Source organism: Paroedura picta, chromosome 7 (genome assembly GCF_049243985.1).
Source record: "Paroedura picta isolate Pp20150507F chromosome 7, Ppicta_v3.0, whole genome shotgun sequence".
NCBI classification, from domain to species: domain Eukaryota; kingdom Metazoa; phylum Chordata; class Lepidosauria; order Squamata; family Gekkonidae; genus Paroedura; species Paroedura picta.
Window position 1 is genome coordinate 114,518,464 of NC_135375.1, and position 23,895 is coordinate 114,542,358.

The 23,895-nt window shown below is 48.4% G+C and overlaps 1 protein-coding gene across 10 annotated transcripts in view; it reads right to left on the reverse strand.

The window, feature by feature from the left end:
* The window catches only part of USP54 (ubiquitin specific peptidase 54), a 116,274-nt gene that overhangs the window by 6,056 nt on the left and 86,323 nt on the right, over nucleotides 1–23,895 (reverse strand). For 9 of the 10 annotated variants that reach the window (XM_077346054.1, XM_077346058.1, XM_077346057.1 and 6 more), the window contains 7 exons: nucleotides 19,656–19,789; nucleotides 18,721–18,894; nucleotides 17,097–17,216; nucleotides 15,890–16,070; nucleotides 10,349–11,730; nucleotides 4,015–4,133; nucleotides 1,696–1,833 (listed from right to left, as the gene is read on the reverse strand). In XM_077346054.1, coding sequence (XP_077202169.1) covers nucleotides 1,696–1,833; nucleotides 4,015–4,133; nucleotides 10,349–11,730; nucleotides 15,890–16,070; nucleotides 17,097–17,216; nucleotides 18,721–18,894; nucleotides 19,656–19,789 — 2,248 coding nt within the window. Of the gene's footprint in view, nucleotides 1–1,695; nucleotides 1,834–4,014; nucleotides 4,134–10,348; nucleotides 11,731–15,889; nucleotides 16,071–17,096; nucleotides 17,217–18,720; nucleotides 18,895–19,655; nucleotides 19,790–23,895 lie in introns of those variants that run through there. The other variant, XM_077346064.1, reaches the window with a different exon arrangement.

Below are 23,895 nucleotides of genomic sequence, written 5' to 3' on the forward strand. Positions count from 1 at the left end.
AAAATGGTCTCCCCACCGTAATACTAGTCTTTCCTTGGCCGAGAATAAATCACAGGCCATTAGTCACTTCCACTTCCAGAAGGGCAACCAATATGTGCCTGTGGCTCTTCGGGTTTTTCAAGCCTCCGTGATCCCTCGACTGCTCTTTGGGATTCCTGTATGGATCCAGTCTCTGAATAAAGAAGCTGGCTGTATGTCTGCGGCCTTTACCGCAGAATTTTAGGCTTACCGAATTCAGTAACCTATTTGACTTTATGTGCTGAGCTGGGTCTACACACTATCGAATCACGTGCGTGGATTTGATCCATCAAATACTGGCTCCATCTTTTCTTTAGCCCTCCGCCAAATAGTCTCCTTGCACTTCTTCCATCTGACCATTATACTTCTAAATGGTCTCAGGTCATTGCCTCTAAAATTAAATCCATAGGCATTGACCTTGATTCTTTAGCTAACTCTGGAGAGGATCATATTTTTCAAACTATCCAAAGAAGAATCCAGGATATTGATCTCCAGATAATTTATGCTGGTGCAGGGGGACTGTGCTCCCCACAAGCTTTTGGTCTTGGACCGTGCTCCCCAAACACTATGGCACACTATTTTTCCAACCTTATAATACCTTCAAACCGCAGAGCGTTTATGTTAGCCAGACTAAACGTTTATCCTTCTGCAATGGTTGAAGGCAGGTATAGGAGAATTCCCCGCAATGAAAGAATTTGCAGGTATTGCCATACAGAACCAGACTCAGTTTACCATATCATTCTGCGATGTGAGTTGTATAACAACCAACGTTCTGACTTGATCTCCCCACTTCTACCCTTCCCTAATGTCTCAGATGGCAGGGCTCTTGAATTGCTGCTTACCAACAATTGCTTGGAGACCACTGAACGGGTAGCCAAGTTTTTATCTATAGTAATGACCCACAGGGTCAAGAAGTAAACGTCACTGGCTTCATCTTTTTGTATTTGCCGCTCCCTTGCCTTTTGTAACTTCCCTCACAGTTTTTAGACTTGTATTACAGAGCCGATTTGTATATTGTTTTATATCATGAATGCCATTAAAGGTTTTGTATTGTATTGTTGATCCTGCAGGGGGCTGGACTAGATGGTGTGTGTGGCCCCTTCCAGCTTTATGATTCTTTGATGAAGTACAGAGCACCAAACTCACAACTTACTTATTTGTATCAAAGGCTGATAACAAATAAATCCTGGAGAACTCTGCTGCTCAACGGTTTGCATAGGAAAGGTTTGCATAGGAAAACCTTTTGAAATGGTTTAGCCCAGATTCTCTCTTGTTACACCTAAACTGAACTGAAACCAAAAGACTGTGATGCGTAGCAAAAGAGAATTATCTTACTGGAGAAACCATTCCAACTACAGAGACAAATGGACTGAATCAATTAGATGCCAATCATGTTTTTAAAACGTCAATAACCATGCCTTCTTTTCAAAAGTTAATCTGGTGATGACCACCTTGTGAGGAGGAGAGGAAAATCTGGAGAATATCGGTACCAGCTGGGAAGAAACAGGGTATACAAGAAAAATGCTTCAATGAGAAGCAAAGCTCTACAGACTCATGGCACATCCATCAAAGGAGAGGCCCCGTTAAGCATGATTCTGCAAGCAAACTGTTGACGTGCCCATGCGCGCTGCCTCTGCCGGTGCTGAAGGACAAAATGCACCCCACCCCTGAACTTACAAAACTGTGGGAAGAGGCAAGCACTTCTTCCCTGTTTGAGATGACGGTTCCACTGAGGCTACGGGCGATGCGACGGAAGTTCTCTGCACTGTAGAGCTCCTCTCCAGGCTCCTGGCCGTGGCTGCTGGTAGGCGGCACCTGCAGAGAGAGCGCTCCATTCAGACACAAGTCCTCAAGGATAGCGATCCCCAACCTGTGGGCCGCGGACCACATGTGGTCCTTCGACTAATTGGAGGTGGGCCCCGAAGGACGCCTCCCCCCCCCCCCCGGCCCTTTACGTCATCCCCCCCAGCCCTTTACAACACACTTCATTGTTGTGGCGTGTCTGTATCTTATTTTGAAGGGATGTTTAAACATTACCATAGCGATCAGAGAGCGTTAGGGCAGTGGTTGAGAGTAGAGGAGTAAACTACCCCCCCCCCCCCCCACCGAGCCTCAGTAAAAGGCATTGAGTGGTCCCCGGTGATAAAAAGGTTGACTACCCCTGCTCAAGGACACGAGTCAATAGGTCTCTAAGCCACAGGATGCCTTTAAAAATGAACAGGTTGTTTCAAAATATTTCCTTGGATTCTGTTCAGCCACAGAATGACTATCCCTGTGCTGTGGCAGCAGTTGTTGCCAAAGCCCTGCTGGGCAAAAGCCCACCTTGCCCCACCCACTTGGCAGGAGCCAGGAAAGTTGATGGCTCATGCCCTGGCACCTACAAGCACCACGCACACGCCCCATGGCCACTGGGGTATTGTGGGAAACCAGGAGTTGGCTTGCCTTTAACTTTAACTTTAGCAAACACTGGTATTTATTTTTATTTTTATCTGTTAATTTGATTTTTAGCCGCCCCTTTCAGGGTGACCGTCTCAGGGCGGTTTAGAGCAATCCAGAATAACAGTGCTATATAATGACTGATAACATTAAGACATTGAATAATACTTAAAGGCATTTAAAAGGCTCCTTTTGACCACAGTATCATTTCACTATACCTACACGGGTCTCTTTATTCTACCCCCTGGAAAAAACAAATAGCAACACTGAAGGATGGGGGAGAGAGCCAACAGCATGCTCCTTTTCCAACCAGAGTACGAGTACAGGTGTGCATGTTCGGTGGAGGAGGCAGGAGAGGCAGAGAAAGGGAAGGGGCTATTACTGTCAGTTTCCTAGCTAGAGCCAAAGGGTGTAGGCCAGGGGTAGTCAAACTGCGGCCCTCCAGATGTCCATGGACTACAATTCCCATGAGTCCCTGCCAGCAAATGCTGGCAGGGGCTCATGGGAATTGTAGTCCATGGACATCTGGAGGGCCGCAGTTTGACTACCCCTGGTGTAGGCACTACCAACCAAGAGTGGCTGCTGCTGTAGCTTTGAAGGGAAGCTTAAGAAAGAGTGAGCTGCTTTTAATTACTTGAAAAGTGCCTATTCACTCTTGAGTGGTCTACTCATGCCGGCTTTAAACCGGGTCCTTTCCTGTTCATTCTTTGGGATTCCCTGGATTGGGGCCTTATCCCATCTCACCCTTCTTCTCCATCCTCTGCCTTGGCCTGCTATTATCCCTAGGTTGCTGGAAAGAAGAGAAAGCTTAAGTTCCAGCAGCTCTCGTTAAAATACAATATTCTGGAGAAACTATATGAATTTAAGAAGATCTGCAGTCGCTGACCTTGATGAGCCTGTATTTTTGGATTTTTGAGAATTGGTAGTGGGCACTGACCTTACAAAGACTCCAAAGAAATGACCGCAGGCAGAGTTGGATGGTGGACATTTGTTCGCAAAGTTACTATGAGTCAATAACCACTTGATGGAGCCAAGCAACAATAAAAAAGTGGCTGACACCACAAAATGTCAGACATGGCTAGCTACAGATGGCCGCCAGGCACCTAAGGTCAATCACAAAATGCGCTGAGGTTCCATGCTAAGGGCCCTCCTATGATAAAAGCACTTGTTTTTAAGAATCAGTTCTCCTTGTAGGTACAATGACAATAATGACTCCTGTACGATGTTGAAAGCAATGTGGCCTTTTTAAAATGGAAAATCTTTCTGAATCTGAAAGTCTTACAAAGTGGACTTGTTTCCTTTGTTCCTAGTGTGCCTGGTCTACATTGTGTACCTACACAATCCACTTTACATTTGTTATCCTTTCTTGTACCCCTACTGCAGAACAAGGAAAGGCAATTAGTCTTCTAACTAAGGAGGTGAGAAGTAAGCATTCGTAGTTACTGTCTTTTCTAATGCTGGACTCTAAACAACACTCAATCTTGAGAGTTTATTATTAGTTTTTCAGTCCAATCCATTAGTCAGGTGCTTGACTAACCTGGGACATCCCAAGAATGTTACCTTGGCTACTGGAGATGTGGTAGTTCTGCACAGGTTGCGCTCAATCTCTGCTGTTGGAGTTTTTGAAATACCCAGGCCCACTGGACTGGGCAACTTCCTTGGAGTTAAATTTCCAGATGCTACAAAGGGGGAAAAGAAATGGAAACAAACTGAAACTCTGGATTTATGTTTGTGGATTGTATTGTTTTTCCTGGCCTTCCCTCATTTGTTAGCATAGCAGCCTAAACCCTACAAGGGCACTAGAAGGAACAAAAGCCTAACTAGCCCCAGGAATTGTTCTTCGTGAGCATGAAGGCTCACTTAGTCTCTGTCATGAACCCCGATTCATGTCCCATCACCCTTCTTCTCCCAGGCTGTTGTTGTAAAGCCATAAATCGCCTGTTAGCTCCTGGCCTCCTCTGCATACCAAAGCATCTCTTTGCGGGGACACCTTATCTTTTCCTGTACTCACTGACCTGGCATGGAACTGTGAAGACTCAACATATGTAACAACTCAGATCAAAGCCTGGCCAGATGGCCCCTCTGGGAATCATTGCATTTTCCTGCCTGGAAAAGCCCCTCTCCCCTTCCCCTAGTTGGACCCTGTATAAGTACCCCTTGAGACTACTGATCCTTTGTCTCTGCCAAAGAGTTTGATCCATGAACTTGTCTGTAGAAGCTTTTGCTTTAGTCTGCTGAATAAAGGCTTTCCTTTGGATTCACACTACGACTGTGGTCTCAGGAGTCTCCTTTGCTGAGTGACTTCTGCCTAGTTCCTGACAGTCTCAGCTTCCTGGCAAGGGGGTTTTCAAGGCAGGAGATTAGCAGAGTGGGTTTGCCATTGCCTTCCTTGGTGCCCCCCCTCCAACCCTGTTTAGTGTCTGGGCTGCTATGGAGCACACTGGAGGCAAATAACCACCCCATCACAACAACACATTTTCTAATTTGCCCTTCCCATGAGGCTCAGGGTGGGTAACATCAAGTAATCAAAATACAATCGTGAATAAGGCTAAAAGCACATATTAGATTCAGTTAAAACAAGGAATGAGCTTGAGTAAAACTATGTCTTAAAGGTGCCACTGAACTCTAAATTTGTTCAGGCAATATGATAGCCATCTTCAAGTACTTGAAGTCTGTCACACGGAGGATGGAGCAGAGTTGTTCTCTGTTGCCCCAGAGTTGGACCAGATCCAATGGAATGAAATTAATTCAAAAGAAATTCCGTCTAAACATCAGAAAGAATTTCCTGATGGTTGGAGCGGTTTCTCAGTGGAGGAGGCTTCCTTGGGAGGTGGTGGGTTCTCCATCTTTGGAAGGTTTTAAGCAGAGGCAGATTGAGAGTGGCTGGGCAGAAGGGACTGTGTCCGTGCTTGGCTCTTGTGTTCCTTTCTTGCATGCCCAGGGAAATGCTGATCTCCACTTTGGGGATCAGAAGGCAAATTTCCTCTAGACCAGAATGACCAAGGATTCCATCTGGGCATGGAATTGGGGTCACTGTGGGTGGGCAGGTAGTTGGGAATTTCCTGCATTCTGAAGGGAGTTGGAATAGATGACCCTGGAGGTCCCTTCCAACTCTATGACTCTATGACAATGGGGAGCGAAAAATAAATTCAAAAGCTAGTTTGATAACAATGACTGTAGATGGGAACACTGCAGATTTACAGGGAATGGCACATATGCAGGGAACCATTAACTTACAGGTATATTTAAAAACTAAAAGCCTGGGATGCTCATATGAAGGATTACAATACCTCTTCACTAACGCACAGAGTATGGGATACAAAGAGGGAGAAGTCCTAATACAGGAAGGGAACTATTACCTAAGAGGCATTACAGAAATAACACTCACAATTGCAATATTAGGATTGAGGGATACAACTTATTTAAAAGGGGGAGAACCAGGATATGTTAAGAATGTGTATATGTGTGAGGAAGCACATGTATCTGAGCATGAAAGTTCAGTTGAGCGTCTTTGGATAAGAATAGAAGGAGTAGGAAATCATAGTGGTATTAAGGTGGGGGGTCTGCTATAGAGGCAGAGGACCTGGATGAAATGCTCTTAGGCCACATTACAACTTCAAAGGTCATGGGAGATTCCAATTACTCAGATATCAGTTGATAGACCAGCTCTGCTAAAAATGAAAAGTCCAATAAATTCTTGACTTGTCTTGCTGACAACGTCATTTCCCAGAAGTTAGAGGGGGCAACCAGGGGCTCTGCTGTTTTAGTCTTGATTCTTACCAACAGGGAAGATGAGGTTGATGAGGTAAAATCTTGGGGAAGTAAACAACTGCACGTAGTCAGACAATGCTTGCAAGAGAGGGTGTGAGAAAAGCTATGAGATTAAGCTAGTGAGAAATCCTATCACAACAAAAAAGGGTTCCTTAGTTACTGTTCAAAGTAAGAAAAAGAGTAAGGACTTGGTAGACTATTGCAGGGACCAGAAAGTGACCTTGTAACAGGAGAGAGGGCTGACCTGCTCAGTTCCTACTTCTCCTCAATCTTCTCTTGTGAGGGAAATCCTGATCAACGTGGCAGAATCATTTCATGTGATGAGGGATGGGAGTTGCAGCCTAGGATCACTGTAGGGGTTCCCAAATGTTTTGGGGCTGCCACCCCCTTCGCTCCCAGGCCACGTCCCTAGTACCCCTTACACACACGCGCACACCTCTTTCCTGGTGTCAGGTCTATTGCAAACTCAAAATACACTATATTGCCTACACTACTTTTTTGGCTGTTGTGCAGTGTCCATGTTTTCGTCTTGAAAAAATATCCAAGTACAACATAATATTTAAAAGCCACTGGGTCCTCATTGGGGTGCTCAGCAGTGATCAGTGCTAGTTCCAGGAGTGGAGTCCTTGCGGGACAGGCTGCTAGGAAAACAGTGAAAGACTCACGCCGGTGGGAAGGCATGTGTGACTTTAAGAAGCAACCTCTGGCCCTTGGGAGATGTCACCCCAAGGGGTAGATAAAAGAAACACACTGAGCACAGTTTGGTGTGGAAGCAACTTTCTTTGATGCCTCCCACCCTGTTGCCTTGTACCTTGTCTCTATCATCTGTGCTTGCTCCTGAATCCGGGACCCAGGTCCGTGGAACTGGACCCCTGGGCCCTCTTCTTACCCTGACCCTTGGACTGGTCCTTTGGAGATGGACTGACCTGTAGACACGCTCTTGGTGCATTTCTGCACTCGGATCCTGGAACCACCAGGCTTAGTTCTGATGGGTCCAGGCTGCAAGAGCCCAAAGGGGTGGCCAAGGCCCTACTTCAAACGAAAGGCAGTTTCAAAGAAAGTAGCCTTTACTTCTTCCTCATGAAATCTCTGCACATTCCCATTTTTGGAACTGTAGGGAAAGTCATAATATGGCAAGTGTTTGTTGGAAATCCAGCTCCAATCACCAAGAACAAGCGGAGGAGATTCTTGTATGCTGCCTTTTCTCTACTAGAGGGCATCTCAAAGTGGCTTCTAATCGCCTTTTGTCTCCCCACAGCAGGAACCCTGTAAGGAAAGTGGGGCTGAGAGAGCCCTGAGATTGCTGCTCAGTCAGAACAAGACAAGACAGCATTATCTACCGGGGGGGGCTGGAGTGAGGAGGGCGAAACGGGGAAAAGCTGGCCCTCTTTCCATTTTTGCTCATGTGCCCCTGAGTCTTGTGGCTTCCAGCACCAGCTTTTGTGAATCAGAAAAGGCTACTGAGTGGCGTGGATTCACAGTTGCATTTTGTTGCTGAATGGTCTCCAGTGTCCATCTTTAACCGCTCCTGCGGTATTAAATATCTTTAACCGCTCATGCGGTATTAAATAAAAGGGTAAGGCCACCTGGGGAGGAGTTAGGGCAGGCCCTGTCCAGGATAAAAGAGGGTCCAATCAGGAGCCGCAAAGCGGCTCCTCATTGGGCCCTCCGAGTGTCCATCCAGGGCCAAGCAACCAATGGGGAGGCGCGCAAAGCGCCTTCCTATTGGCCCCTCACCAGGACAGACCAAAATTCCATCCACCCAGCCCAGTCTGGCTGCCAGTCTGCTCCTGACCACCCCAGGGAGAGGAGGTCAGTAGGGCAGCCAAGGGGGATGAGAACAGAGGCTGCACCAGCCCTTTTCGCCCCAAGGCTGTCCTAACTGTCATGCCCCCCCCCTTCAGGCCTGCTGCAAAGGAACCTCTGACAGGCCCTGAGTGAGGGAAGGAGGCCTTTCCAAGGGCAACGCAAGGGAGCCTGAGGGCCTTCCTTTTGAGGGGGGGACAGACTTTCCCTTCTACCAAACAGTTGCCTGACAGGGAGGCCACAGAAAAGCCCCTTCTCATTTAAAATACTGCTCTGGCCAGGGGTTAGACACAGCCAAGCCATGTGTCTTTCTTCTTTGCAACTCTCTGCAGATTTGAGGCCACTGCACAGCGTTATTCTGCAGAGGAAACTGGCTCTATTGTCTCCTGTTTCATCTGCATGACAACCCTGTGCAGTAGGTCTCAAGTCTTTCAATTCAACAACAACCTGTGTGGGAAGCCTTAAATGTTTCTTCTCTACTACAACCCTGTCCAAAGTAGCCCTTTCTGCCTGGGGAGCTGATCTTTATACTCTGCAGGTGAGCTGTAATTCCAGGAGCTCTCCAGGTCACACCTGTAGGTTGGCTACCCCTGGGTTGGAAATATTCCTGGAGGTTTAGAGGTGGGACTTCAAAATCATACAATGCCTCAGAGTCCAGCCTTCAAATGAGCTATTTTTGCCTGCAGTTGGTAGGGAGTGGTGCAGGAGTGTCCCTCCTGGCCTATGGGTTATGGCCAGCCCTTACCAGCAACTGTTTGTATTCTGAGGCGCAGACAGGCAGACCAGCATCAGTCCTGTGAGTCTGGAAAGTGCAGGAAGATCTAAATAAATATTTACAGCCTGAAACTGTAAATAGAGAACAAGTAAATGTCTGGAGACACATAGTAACTAAAATGACTTATTGGCCTGGCAAATAACCTTGGCCTAGCAAATTAAAAAAAACAGTATAAAAAACCTTACTAAGGTCAAGACTGCTGTGCACAGAGAGTCTTCCTCTTAGGGTTGCCAGCTTCCCTGTGAGGCTCGCTATCCCACCTCCCTCATGGGGAGTCTGCTATGAGGAGAGGAGAGAAGGGGAAGACGATTGGAAAATGCTTTGAGACACCTGAGGCCTGCTTGGTCACTGTGGCCCATTCCCAGTTCACTCAGATTTCTCACAACCCCACATACCTCACAGGTTGACTATTGTGGAGAGACTAATGGAAAAGGTGTTTGTAAACCGCTTTGAGACTCCTTTGGGTAGTAAGCAATAGGGTACAAAAATCCGTTCTTCTAAGGAGCAACCATGAAAGAAGCATGTGGGCACATAACATTTTACCAACAGTGAAAACATGGGAAATAGAGGGAACAGGGTGGCTACCTGTGTACTGTGACTACCCATGTGTATTAGGGCAGAGGGGCATTTCGGTGAATGTGGCCTAATTCACACAAGAAGGGAAATGATGCAGAACTGGGAGGAATTGGTTGCCATGTAATCTTCCCCTAAGAAGAGTCTCCAGTCTGATTTTTCCTTCACATATCTGAAGACAAGGCTCTGGAAAGCTCATCTGTAAACACTATGCCAAAATTCCCAAAGGTCAGTCCTCTCCCACACTCAACGAACATTCCACACCACAGGTTCTTGACACCCATATCTCCACACCCATGCCCTCATTTGCCACCATGCCACCACAACCTCCCACACAGCACACACATTCAACCCCATGCCCTTACAGACTGGACAACTCCTCCCCTTCCTCTTCCCACTGCCAAGCTCTAGCGCCCGTTGTATTCTTGGATACAACGGGCTTTGCCCCTAGCAGTAACATAATCTGTTTTCATCAGCAATCTTACACTTGCTGGCAGGGGCTCATGGGAAATGTAGTCCATGAACATCTGGAGGACCACAGGTTGACTACCCTTGCTACAAAGGACCATTTAAAGAGTGTCTTTAGTTCAGGCTTCCTGAAACTGACATTTAATGCCTACACAAGCTGCGAGTTCCTCTTGCTTAAAGGAAGGGGGTTTTTATGGTCTGTTTTATGTTGGGCTGGGTTTTTAATGCTGGATTTTCATTAATATTATTTTGCAAGCCAACTGGGCAGGTTCCTGGAGAGGTAGCACAAATGTTTTCTAAATAAATGAATATAGACTTTCTCAAAGTCTTAAAAAAACCCTGTCATTCAAAACCAAGCCACAGCAGTGGAGCCAAGCGAGATCCAATCCCACTTTGATCCTGAAGGCTGTGAGAGCAGGAGCAGCTGAGTGAGGCTCATTCACTCCAGGGCGCCTGCAGCTGATTAAACAGACAAGGCCCCATAATGCCCAGCAGTCTTACCTCTCTTGCCCAATGGATGCCAAGAATTGTCCAGCCTTCCCAGGACAGACCAGCTTGTCTGAGGCGCCTGTAAGCTAGCCTGATACAGAGACTCCAGTTCAGAAATCTCCTGTTCTGTGTCTTGATTCCACTGTGGATGCTTCTGCAGGTGGTCCTCCACAAAGGCTCGTGGCACCTTCCCAGGCTCTACCTTGTCATCCTGTGGAGAATTGTAGTACCTTTTGACATTGTCTACCCAGCAGTCCACTGGCACAGGTGCAAGACAACCAGCAGGATCTCTCTCTTTCACCTGTCTCACTTCTCCCTCACGTTTGAGTGTTCCTTGGTGAAAATCAGAATCCACAGCACACGGCTTCCTTCTGCCACACGGCTCTTCACTGGGCACGCCAGAATTCTTAGAAGTTATACTGTGACCAGTAAAACAGTCCACAGAACTCAACTCATCCCTAGAATCCAGGCATGCATCCAAGTTTTCTGCAGGCCACATGCCATTCCCGAAGCTCCCAGGAATTGGCTGCCTAGATCCCAGGGATGGAAGACTGCTGGAGGATTCCTGCAAAAACCTTGGGGTCTGCTGATCGTGACAGAAAGCCACAGTCCTTCCTTTCTCACGAGCACCTTCCCTTTCCTGCAAGCGCTGAAACTGTTCTGCAAGAGACCGAACGTGCCCCTTAGCAGTGATCGCCTCAGGCTCCGCAGTGTCCCCATTCACTAATTCTTCTGGGCAGTGATGCAAACCCTCCTGGCTTTTGGCTCTGGGGCACCTACTTGCAGTCTGTAGTGGGTCTGCAGGACGGTGAGGCAAAGGGGAAGGAGAAACTGGGGTGGTGGCAGGATAGACCCCTCCTTGACCCGCACTGGGACCCTCTGGAAAGCTTGATGGCTTGAAGCATGGGCGATGGAGGCCTCTCTCACCTGACGGCACTTGCCCAGGATGCGAAGGAGGGAAGAGGATGGGCAGAGATCCAGAGGTGACCATGTTAAATTCTGATTTGCCACGAAGAGTGAGAGGCGCTGTTAGGTCATGAGCTTCTTTTAACTTACTGCTACTACTGCAATCTTTATTGCTTGTTAGGCTACTGGTGGAGACTCCCTCCAGGTCCACATCAAGGTGGGATTCATTCTCAGGGACCCCATGCTGACTGGGAAACGAGGTCACCTGCTCACTGAAAACAGCCGAAGCAGCCTGATTATTCAGAGAGGCCTTGGGTGAGGGGCTCCTTGCAGGAGGAAGTGGGGGGAAAGATTCTGGACAGGATGACTGCGATTCATGATGGGAAGCAGGTGGATGGAGGTAAGAACTGGACCCAAGTTCTGCTTCTCTGCTGGGCTCCAGTAGCATCTTCTGGCTCAGCAGTAGTTGGAATGGGCCAGCCTGTTCACTGGAACACACACAGAAAGCCAGAGTCAATGACTGGGCAATTCCTAAGATGAAGAAATGGCAGCACAATTTGAAACCCAGCCCGTTACAGCCACCTGAGTTCAACTTTAGCAAAGGACTTCTTAATCCATCCTTTGCCCATTTAATTTGTTGAGTTAGGAGGAGAATTTACCCATTTGGACAATAATGTTCACTTTTTTAGGCCTTCGTACCACGGGTGGCCCTTCTCAGCAGTTCCTGGGAAGGACCACGCCACGCGAGGCCTCTCAGCCCAGTCCTTAGTCAAGGTGCACATGAAACAGAGAACAGCAGGCCTAAAGATTTCTAGAAGGAGGATATGTGAAGTTTGAATTTTAAGGCAGCACAAGATGGGGGAAGACTCTCTTCACAGGCTAGGAATTCAGTGCTTCTGAACAATGGGTAACAGTGAAAACGTCCACATCATGGTAGATAACCCTTCTTAGGGTTGATCCCACCCTCCAGCCTCCACAAGAGAATCTAGCTGAACTCTTTGATTTTCTACATGCAAATCCAGGAGAAAAGTTCACGCCGTCATGCACTGTTCAGGAAATTGTGTATGATGGGAAGAATCCTTTCCTCCGAGCAATAGTAACCCTAGTTACAGTTCAGTTACTAATGTGCTGATCTAAAATAGTATTTTAAATTTAGCCTGAAAATTTATTGAATAGAGATAACCTATGATATACGATATGTAAACTATGGATTTGGTGTGTGTGTAGGGTCGGTGTACTTTTAAACTCCACCTGAGAAAACAAGTCAGAGTTTCTCTTGTTGGGTTTTCCTTCTCTTTTTGTATTTTAAAGCTCTGCCAGAATGCTACTTTCAGAATTTTGAGTTTCACCTCACAGTAGACAATGAAAGAGTGTTCAGGACGTCAGAGCTCTGTTAAAGGACACAACCTCCCCAAATTCTGAATTACAATCAAGGAAAAGATATTTAAAAGAGTGATATTCCACCAGTTTAAATAAGGGGTCATAATTCCCATGGACAGGAAAGAAGGAAGGGGAAATATTAGGCTAATTTAAATGTCACACATTTTGTTCATCGGCAAGTACAGGGGACCAAAAAGAAAAATGCAATTTGACTTTAAGGGCGCCTTCCACCCAAAACTCAAAAGGGATATAAAGAGGGCTGCCAATCATCCGGACACAAAAATGTCCTGCCCCTTTAATGTCCTGCCTTGATGTTATTGACCAGGGGATGTAATTTCTTTCCATACCATGAAAAGCCTTCCCTGCCCATTTCCATATATGAAGGCTCCAATGAGGGGGCATTTCTTCTCCAGGCAACTGGACATCAAAAGGAGGTGAAACAGGCACAACCATAACATTTCCTGAAACCCAGGGAAGTCTGCGCTCCACCCTTTTCCCAGATAGCCCCAGAGTGGGGTGGAGTCTCCTTGATCCCTCGGGGGACTTGGCTGCTATCCGATGGCCAACCTTCAACAATCCTCTCAGTCAAGAAGTGGGGAAGCCCAGCCCTGAACGTCACAGAGGTGAGAACCCTTGGAAGAGAGGCGTGAGGAAGAGGGGCATCACTGAACACTAGTCTGGGTAAAGGTGATGGTTCTTGTGATTTGTTGGTTTGTTTACGTGGCCTGTTTAGAACTTAGCCTATACTCCATGGTCCGATGGAAATCCTAATTCCAGGGGGTTTCTTGGGGGGGGGGGGAGAGTTATAGGATACATAGAGAAGCAGCTCTACAACACTTTCCTCTTTGGACATTGTCACCTATCACTGATCAATACCCCACAAGTATGTTTCCGCACCACCACCACCACCCCTGGCACAGAAGAAAAATCAGTAAAATAAAAATTCCCCATCAGTTCCACCCAGAAAACTTTACTCCTGTCAATGACTTCCAGCACTCCAATGAGAATGAGTTCCCCATTCTGAGACTGGAGGATCCCGCCGGATTATCGGGAAAACAGCACTTGCTACAGAAAGAGTTCTTCTTGAGGCACAAAATACCCCAGAGCAGCAAGAACACTTACAATTTTCTGTGTCATCACTGATGCAATTATTTCTGCCTGATGTGAAAGTGTGTTTTTGGGCTCAAGGGGGTGGGAAACAAATCTTCTACCACCACCACCACATTTTGGGGGGCATGGGGCATTTTTCTTCTCCAAGCTACACAGGGATTTTTCTTGGAGTAGGAAAATAGATACTCTAGAGCAGGGGTAGTCAACCTGTGGTCCTCCAGATGTTCATGGACTACAATTCCCATGAGCCGCTGCCAGCATTAGCTGGCAGGGGCTCATGGGAATTGTAGTCCATGAACATCTGGAGGACCACAGGTTGACTACCCCTGCTCTAGAACATAGTTAATATCAGTCTTTTCCAGTCTAACTTAGCATTTCATACTCTCATACTCAAAGGACAACGGTCCTTTCCTGGTTCAACCCAATCTATCAACCACGAGTACTAGAAAATTACGTCCACCCCATGGCCTCCCATGGCCAGCTACTCCAGGGAGACCGACACAATCACTTCCAATTCTGCTCGTGCCATCCCTCCACAGGAGGGCTTCTTTGCTTTACTTTGTATGGTGGCTACAATTTTGGAGTAATCAGGTCATTTCCAAATCCCCCTTCTCCTGCTCCTCTCTTTATAAACTGCAGCATAATTGTGTCCTCTGTGCAATGAAGAAGCCCTTTTTGGATCCACGAACAAGAGTTCAGATCAGCAGTGGCTTTTTCCAAGCAGCGATCTCATTGCAAAATAAAGGTACAGCCATTGTCTCTCGCATGGTTATGGCGGATCAGCTGAAGGGAAATTGTTTCTCTAGTACTTCTCTCCAGCCTAGCCCTGTCTTGCCAGGTCTCGGGAGCTTAGCACGATCAGCCACAGTTGGTACTTGGATAGGAGGAGACCATCAAAGAAGCCTGGATGCGTGAGGCGAAGGAGGACATGGCAAGCCACCTCTGCTGCTCTCTTGCCCTGAGTGCCCCCAAGGTGGCTGAGTTGGGTGCAAGTGGACAGCACGTTCTCCTCTTCTTCCCCTTCCTCTTGGCAGCCCTTATTGGTACATGGTGGGCCGGAGCTGTGAGAGTTCCATGAGCCCCAACTAGAGAACACCTGGAGCAGAACTGGCAGAATACTCGGCATTTACTCTGGGCCAGGGTGTGAGGCTGTGCTTGTGCAGCCTTTAAAAATGTGTACCCCCCCCCCTGAAAGCATCTACAAGACCCACAGAACTACAAGCCTCAGCCATAGGCATGGTGGAAAGCCCTGTCTTACAGGCCCTCTGGAGCTGCTTACAGCCCTAGAGGTCTCTGGTCCCAAAGAGCGTTCTACCAGGCTGAGGCCAGTCTTACCTCTTTGGGGCCAGGGACCCTGAATGGGTTGTGACTCTTGGGGACAGAGGGGAAGAAGGGGTCCCACAGATACAAGGGCTGAAGATCCTCGAACCTGATTCGGTCTCCAATCTGGAGCCAGTGCAGCTGGGAGAGAACAGGTTAATATGTGCTCTCCACTGGGGACCAGTGAAGACTCGAGTGGCTCTATCCTGGACCATTTCCAGAGCAGTTTCAAGGGCGCCCCTGCCCAGAACAAGGGACAGAAGTTTATTCTGGAGGGGACTGTTGCATAGACCAATGGGGGCCAGGATGGATGCCAATGGGTAAGATTCAAATAAGGATTGTACACTTCGGCTCGGTTGCCTTGGCAATCACCAAAGCCTGAAGCGGCATGTAGGAGGCCAGTGCCACGCCACGGAGGGGCAGCGGTGGCACATCACCCTCCTCTCTGTACTGCTGGCCGCCTCGGGCTTTGATGATCGCCAAGGCAGCTGAACCGTGCACAACCCGAGTTCAAATGGTCAAGCCTGGAGAAGAGAGTAAAGGGCCAGGTGAGCAGCATCTGTGACCTGGGCCTCCATGGACAAGGAGGCACCCAAGGCACGTTTGGGCTCCTGACAGCAGTCAAAGATGTCAGGCAGACCCCATCAAGGGCTGGGCGTGACCTCACACCCGCACTGCCAACAGAACTTCTTATTCTTTGGAGAGGCCCAAAACATCCTTCATCAACAGAGTCATCAGATGAGTCACACAGCACAAGCAGAGGAACGTGCAACTCGCTCCTCCTTTCCAGATCTGGCCTAGTTCAGATCCAGAACACTGCAAACATTCTTGGTCTACCTTGTAGAATGGGTCACGGTGCCCCCCTGCGGTGGGTGGCACAGAGGCGGCGGCTGTGCTGGCTGCGGCATGCGGTCCTGGAGGCTCCGTGCTTTTCGGACACAGATTTGCAGCTTCTTATCGACTAGGGCTCTGCTGTGAGTGCTAGAGCTGGCATCATGCATGGCAAGTCTTAGTTTAGCTAAAAAGCAAAAGAAAACATAGCAGAAACAAAAAACAAAACTGGAGGGGGGGGGAGATAAAAAACAAAAGATGCTGCAGGAACATAAAAAAATGGAACATGCAAATGCTGCCACAGAAGAGTTCACAAGGATGCATCCGTTCTCCTTAATGCACGTTCCCGTTAGCTATGTGTCCAAACAGGTCAACTGGGACTGAAGCAGAGTGAAATGGAACTCAGATTCAAATCCTTGCTTTGAGACCCCCCCTCCTCCTCCTCTGCAACCCTCATGCAACTCGTCATTTTCAGAGGTCATCTGATTGGGACATGAAGGCTCAAGCCAAAGCCGGTTGGGACACTTGCTAGCAGGAGCCCTGATGAAGTCTGTGCTTTGCTTCCTGGTTTGCCTTAATCGGGAAGAGCAGACTTTGACAGACAAATACCTCCAGCCTCTCAAAGCCATCATAGCTGTGATGTCATCAACCCAGCTGGTCTGCAACCTTGCCAACTAGCAAGACGGGAATGGAGGGTGGGGAGGGAGGGAGGGAGAGCCAGTCAACCCAAAGATAAATATCAAAAGAAAGCAGCGCAGCAGCCTGTGTCCCCAGAAAGTCACAGCACACATTTCAAGCTTCTCAAAAGGATGGTGTCTCCGCTCCTTCCCCTGAAATGTCCATGAGCAGAGCATCCCTGCCTTGGCCCTTCTCTTGTAGGCCAGCTTCTCTTCCCCTTCCTACTTGCTGAACTTTGGGAGCTTTAAACCCTTTGACAGAGCAGCCTCTGTTTGGGATAATTACTTGCAGGGGGCTAGAAGGCAGAAGAAAGGAAAACTTTAACAGGCAAAAGAGTTGACAAAAGGAGCACAGCAGCCCTTGGTTGTTTGTGGCCAGGGACTGCAGAAGGAGAGCCAGTGAGAGTGGTGCTCGGAAAGAAGGCACCTCCCCAATGGCGAGATGTGCTGGCCAGTCCAGCGCTACAGGCCTGGGTGGGGGGACATTAGTACACTGTAGGAAGCACCGGAAGCAGAAGCTGCGGAGGGTTACTTACACAGAGCTTCGTTACAGAGAGCCAGAGCCGCAGCACAGTCGCCCTTCTGCTCCTGATGCAGGGACTCTTCCAAGGCCGCATCGGCCTCCTGCACAGACTGCTCAAGGCCATCCGTCCTCCCTGCAAGGGGGCAGCAGCACTCTTCATTTCATTGGCAAGCATTATGGGCCCCCTGTCCCCTCGGCTTCGGCACACAGCTGCCCCTAGTTCTGCAGCATTTGAAACAGCAGCCGCCCAATCCCTAACCCTGGTGGGGGTGGGGAAAGGGCCATCAAGTCTTCACCAATTTATTTAGGCCAACCCCAAAAGCTGCAGATGAAGTGACCGCCAGGGATCACAGCCAGAAGCATTATAGGTAGAGCACAAGAGCAGGCGGCTTCTCACATTTACAGCAAAACTTGGCATGACCATTAGCACTGGTCATAACAGCCCATGTTTAGTGGAGATCAAATCTTGTTGCATACTTCTGACAATGTGCTGAACACTCCAAAGCACCCAGGCAGAGCCCTGCCCGCGCCTGGAGGCTTTGCAACGTTCAAGATGCGGCTGTCAGAGTCAGCTGAGATGTGGGGGGATCCAGCTGCCTTCAAGTGCCAAGGCTGGGAGTGTTTAAAGGTAACGCCCACCTCTGCATTACAGCTGATCACTTATCAGGTGGCCTGCGGTCCCTTCAATACTTCCCTCCTACGTTAGCAGGCTGGAGGGAAGGACTGAAAGGGAGCATGGATGGCCTAGAGCAGGGGTAGTCAACCTGTGGTCCTCCAGATGTCCATGGACTACAATTCCCATGAGTCCCTGCCAGCATTTTCTGGCAGGGGCTCATGGGAATTGTAGTCCATGGACATCTGGAGGACCACAGGTTGACTACCTCTGGCCTAGAGCCGCTGTTCTCAACCCTGGGGTCATGACTCCTTGAGAGGTCGTTTGGCCTTTCCTGGGGGGTCGCAGTGGCATGGCGCTGGCCTCCTCTGTGCCAACTCAGAACTCACCGAGGCGGCACGGAGGAGGCCAGAGCCATGCTGCCGCCGCTTCTCTGATCCTGGCCTCCTCTGCACCGTAATGGTAAATTCTGAGGTGGCGCGTAGGCCAGGGCCATGCCACTGCTGCTCTGGCCGCCTCTCCACAACCCGTACATGGCTCCGTGCATGCCACCGCCCCTGCTGTAGGGGTTGCGGAGCGATGGCGGTTGTATTTTTTTGTACAATAGGCTTTACTGCTAGTTAACACATAAATCACTGCTAGGATACAGGGCAGTTCTATCCTTCTGGCAGTGCTGTCTCCTGGTAAGGGAAACTCTCAGAGCAACTTTTGTGGGAGGACACGATGGCCAAAACCATGTCCCCCCCACATTGGAAACATCATCCCTGGAAGCAATTTCCATTTTTCACCCTCACATGACCAAAACAAAACTTGCTCTTTACAATATTTAGATTCCTGAGCATTGCAAGTTCTGGATTTCCTTTTTTCCTGACTAATCTGCTCCAGAACACATCTCTCCAGCTGCAACTCCCAAAGGGAGCGAAGTCCGCCTAGTAGAGAAAGTAGCCTGTCACTCCCACCTGTCTTAGGCCAGTCCCGTCCTGTCACCTCCAAGCAAGAAAGGCAGCCTGCCTGCAGGAGTTACCCTGGCTCTGCAGCTCGTCCAGGTCCATGAACCTGCTGGGACGGGGGTTGAAGCCCATTGCCGCCTCCAGTTCTTTCTCCCGCTTCCGTCGGAGTTCCTGCTCCAAGGCCCTCCGTGACACTTCCTCTTGTAGTTCATCTAGCTCACTCCTCGAGGAGACGAGCATCTCTCCACCTTTTGAGGAAAAAAGATTTTAAAGCTACCTTGTGATTTTTAGTTGGAACTATTTTTATTTCTGGATCCCACCCCCCACCCCCAGTCTCAGATCAGTTCTCCGACATGAATATTATTACTATTACTATTATAATATTTATATACCACCCTCCCCGAAGGCTCAGGGCGGTTTACATAGGAACAAAGAACAATACATAAAACAGTCTCAAGAACATTACCAAGGAGGCAAAGATCTGCAGTGTGCACATCTTGACCATAACCCCATTTGTTTCCCATACAATCCGAGGCATTCTATGCGCTTTCAAATCCAGGCTGGGAAACTCCTAGAAGCCCTAGGCCAAGGAAGAAGAGCTGTTTTCTGCCTCTTTCTAGTATCCTGCTTCTTTCTACCCAAAGGAGTCTCTAAGTGGCTTACAATCATCTACCCTTCTTCTCTCCACACCCTGTGAGGTGGGTGAGGCTGAGAGAGCTCGGAGAGAACTGTGACTGGCCTCAGGAAAACCACTGGCTGCATGTGCAGCAGGAGTGGGGAATCAAACCCAGTTCTCCAGATCAGAGGCCACCCCTCTTAACCACCGTGCACCCAACTGGCTTTCAATACATAAGTAAATAAAACTGTGGAGTGCTCTGAGTCAGTCATCAAAAGAATGAGCCCCAGTCCCTTTTCCTGCTTTCATGAAAACAGAACAGCCAGAAAAGAAAAGAGGCCATGGAGTTTAGGGTCCAGGACTGCAAGGCTGAGATGGAAAAGACCTCCTTACCACTGGAGAGCTTGGACTTTGCCCAGCTACTAGGAGATGAAGCTGATTCTACTTCTAAGATGCTGCTGCTGTGCGATTTGGGGATATTATGCCACGCAGGAACAAAAGCTCCAGGTCTCCTTATGTGAGAATCCCTTTGGAAAAAGAAAAAGGGAAAGCTTATTTCAACATGGAATACTGCCCCTCCATTTGAGTTTGAAGAAGAGGTAGGAAGAAGTAAGTAGTAATGAGCATGAACCAGTTCATGGTCTCATATTTGTCATGAATGTGGCTGGCTCCCGGCTCCCCTGCATCCAGGTTCAGAGAAGGCGCCCCCCTGAACATTCCTAAGGCCTTGTGTCCAGCTGGGTTTGGAGTCTGGGTCATTTTGAAATAGCCTGCTAGGACCACGCCTCAGACGTTAGTTTTAAATGGCTCTGGGCCACTTAGACTGCCCATTCCCCTCCCCTGCCAAGGGTCGGGGGCTCCTGAGATGGTGAACTAAACTGCAGGGGGCTCAGGGCTCTCAGGAGGAAACAACACAGCCTAACAGCCTGGCCCAGCTGAAGACCAGGCTGCTCAGGACCCCAAGCTAGGAGAGCCTGCACAAGCTCCACAAGCCTCTTGATGAGTTGGATCAGGGGTAGTCAAACTGCAGCCCTCCAGATGTCCATGGACTACAATTCCCATGAGCCCCTGCCAGCGAATTCGCAAGTCTGACAACCCCTGAGTTGGATCCTATGAATCTGGTCTGCTAGCAGCAGAACCTTCCTCCAGCGTAAGACGCCATCCTCCGGGGGAAAGGCTCTCTGTACTGGAGGAAGGCTCTGCCATGAGTGGCCTTCCTTCATGAGAGCCAATCCTTTGTCTGTCTAGCACAGGCTTTTTCAACCAGGGTTTGGGGAAGCCCTGGGGTTTGGTGAGGGCCCCAGAAGGGTTTTACCAATTGGCAGGGATATGATTAATTTTTAAAATATTTTAAAATATTAAAATATTTTTAAATTAAAAAAATGTATATATCCGTAATATGACCATATATGGTCATGTCGACACCCCAATGACCTAGGATGGGCCTGGAGGTGGTCCTTGCTGACTGAGAAGTAATTGCTCTCATTTTAACTTAACTGCGGGGCTGGGGATCAATGGAGTGGCATCCTCCCATCCCATCCCTGTTCCTGCCTCAACAGAGTAAACCGTGGAGTGGCCCACTGACTCGTTTCTGGTGTTGGGGTGTGTGTGTGTGACGGAGTGGCATAGCCCTGCCCCGACTCTGTCTCTGGCATGGGTGTGTGTGGAGGTGACAGAGAAGCATAGGCCGGCCCTAGCCCTATTTCTGCCAGCTCTTTCTTCAGGCCCTCTTCGGTGAAGAAGAGAAAAACGGTAGCCAGCCCAGAGTGCAGGTAGACTTCTGCTCACAAATAATCTGAAAATATTTCTCTGCTGTCACTTCCTGTGCTGTGGGGGTGGCCTGGTGGGAGTGTCTGGTGGGAGTGTCTGGAAGTGACGTCACATCCAGTGACATGTCAATTCTAGGGACATGGTAGGAAGGGGCATGGCAGAAATCACTCCCGATATAATGAAGCCTGATCTGTCCTGGGACCTGTGTTGTTCAACATATTTATAAATGATTTGGACGAGGGATTAGAGGGGATTAAATTTGCAGACGATACTAAACTGGGAGGGGTAGCAAACACAACCGAAGGCAGCAACAGAATACAGGATGATCTTGATAGGCTCGAGAAGTGGGCTAAACTGAATAAAATGAAGTTCAATAGGGACAAATGTAAAGTTCTGCATTTAGGTCGGAAAAACCAAATACACCAATATAAGATGGGGGAGACTTGTCTTGCCAGTAGTGTGTGTGAAAAGGATCTAGGAGTCTTAGTACACCATACATTGAACATGAGTCAGTGGTGTGACTCAGTGGCTAAAAAGGCAAATGGGATTTTGGGCTGTATCGGAGTATCGTGACCAGATCATGGGAGGTGATGGTACTGCTTTACTCTGCTCTGGTTCTGCCTCACTTGGAGTCCTGTGTTCAGTTTTGGGCACCACAGTTGAAGAGGGATGTAGACAAACTGTAGCGTGTCCAGAGGAGGGCAACAAATATGGCAAAGGATTTGGCGGTTAAGACATAGGAGGAAAGGTTGGGGGAGCTTGGTCTGTTTAGCCAGGAGAGGAGACGACTGAGAGGGGATCTGATAACCATCTTCAAGTCTTTAAAAGGGCGGCATATAGAGGATGGAGCAGAGTTATTCTCTCTTGCCCTGGAGAGATGGACCAGAACCAATGGGATGAAATTAATTCAAAAGTAATTCCGCCTAAACATCCAGAAGTTCCTGAAAGTCAGAGCGGTTTCTCAGTGGAAAAGGCTTCCTCGGAAGGTGGAGGGTTCTCCATCTTTGGAAATTTTTAAACAGAGGCTGGAGAGCCATCTGACAGAGAGGCTGATTCTGTGAAGGCTCAAGGGGGTGGCAGGTGACAGTGGATGAGCGAGAGGGATGTGAGTGTCCTGCATAGTGCAGGGGGTTGGACTAGATGGCCCAGGAGGTCCCTTCCAACTCTATGATTTTCAATGGTAAAAAGGCTGTGAAAGGCTGAACGAGTAACTCAAATGGTTTCTCTAGTCCTGACTTTCTCAACCAAGGTTTTGTGGAAATCTGGGGTTTCTTGACAGCCTTGGAAGGGTTTCTGGAATGGGTGGGAGTTAATTAATTCTAACATATTCTAACATATTTTAAATACTTGTTAAACATTTATCAAGTGATATGACCCTAGATGGTCATGTTGACCCATTCACCTCTCCCAAAATGGTCAAATAGGCCTGTAGGGGGTGGGAAAGGGTGGGCGCGAACACAGCTGTGCTTTCCAACCATGTTCTGCACAATTGTGCCAGTCTACAATAAATAAGCTGAGAAAGGCTGCTCTAGTCTGTCAAATAATGCAGCTTCAAGACTTAACTGCATCCTAACACACAACATGCAGTTAGTTTATGGGGTACATTAATCAAAGCTAATGTTGGTTCAAATATGCAACCATGAAGCTCACAGTTACAAGCTGCATCTAGTTCAACAACCCTCTTCTTCCTTAGACTCAGCCAATCTGGCCACATTGACCCATGCTTCTGTAACCCCACTGTTGGATGACTATAACATGCTCTATGCTGGTCTTCCCTTGAAGAAACCCAGAACCTGCAGCTGGTCCAGAACGCTGTAGCCCCATCCATTCTAGCCAAAGAAGCTTCCATTGCCTGTTTTGATACAACTATGCTGGCTGCCAGCTTGTATTTGAGTTCAGTTCAACATGCTGCTGATAACCTTTACAGCCCTCCTTGGCTTGGAACCCACATATCTGAAGGCCTGTTTCTCCCCATATGTTCCTGTGCACAAACAGTGGCCTTCAGGCTACCCGTTCTTGGCAGCTCCTCACTTAGAGCAGGGGTAGTCAAACTGCAGCCCTCCAGATGTCCATGGACTACAAATCCCACGAGAACTATGGGAATTGTAGTCCACTGACATCTGGAGGGCTGCAGTTTGACTACGCCTGACTTAGAGCATTGAACAGGGCCCTGGCTTTTTCCTTAGCAGCCTCTGCTCTTTGTGAGAGGTCTTTCTCAAGAAGTTGGGGAGGCCCCTTGCCAGAGATCTTTCAGAGGTGATGCAAGGCCTGCTTCTCTCCCAAGGACAAGCTGAGCAGCATCTTATTATTTTAATTTGGATTTAACTTTGTGCTATTTTAATGATTACTGTAAGCCACCCTGAGCCAAAGGAAAGGTGGTATAAGAATAAACAGATATAATGAACAAATAAGCACTGCTGGGTCCCTTTTACAAGTCAGTGGTATCTGTGTTACAGACAGAGTCCGAAGTCAGCGGTCTCAGCATGCCACCTGGGAGCCAGGCCTAAACCAGACTGCGCCACCTCTCTTATTCTACAGGTTATGCCCATTTGCGAGGTAGGCAGGCGTTGACAACGAGTACATGAAGAAACATCATGATGACTACAATCTTCATCCGGTCCTTCAGTCCTGGCCTTTATAAGTTAGGAAATGATAACATTTCTGCATTTCCTTCAATGCCAGTTAACAATTACAACTCTTGGTAGGCGTAGGTGGGACTATGGATCAGAATGGATACCTGCATTCCATCTGCCTGCATGCCCTTGCTCAGGAGAATACAAACATTTGCCCCATTAGAGCAGTGCAGAGTGCAAAACAAGAGACTTAAGACTTTGAGGTTTGGTTTATTTACTGCATTCTGGGT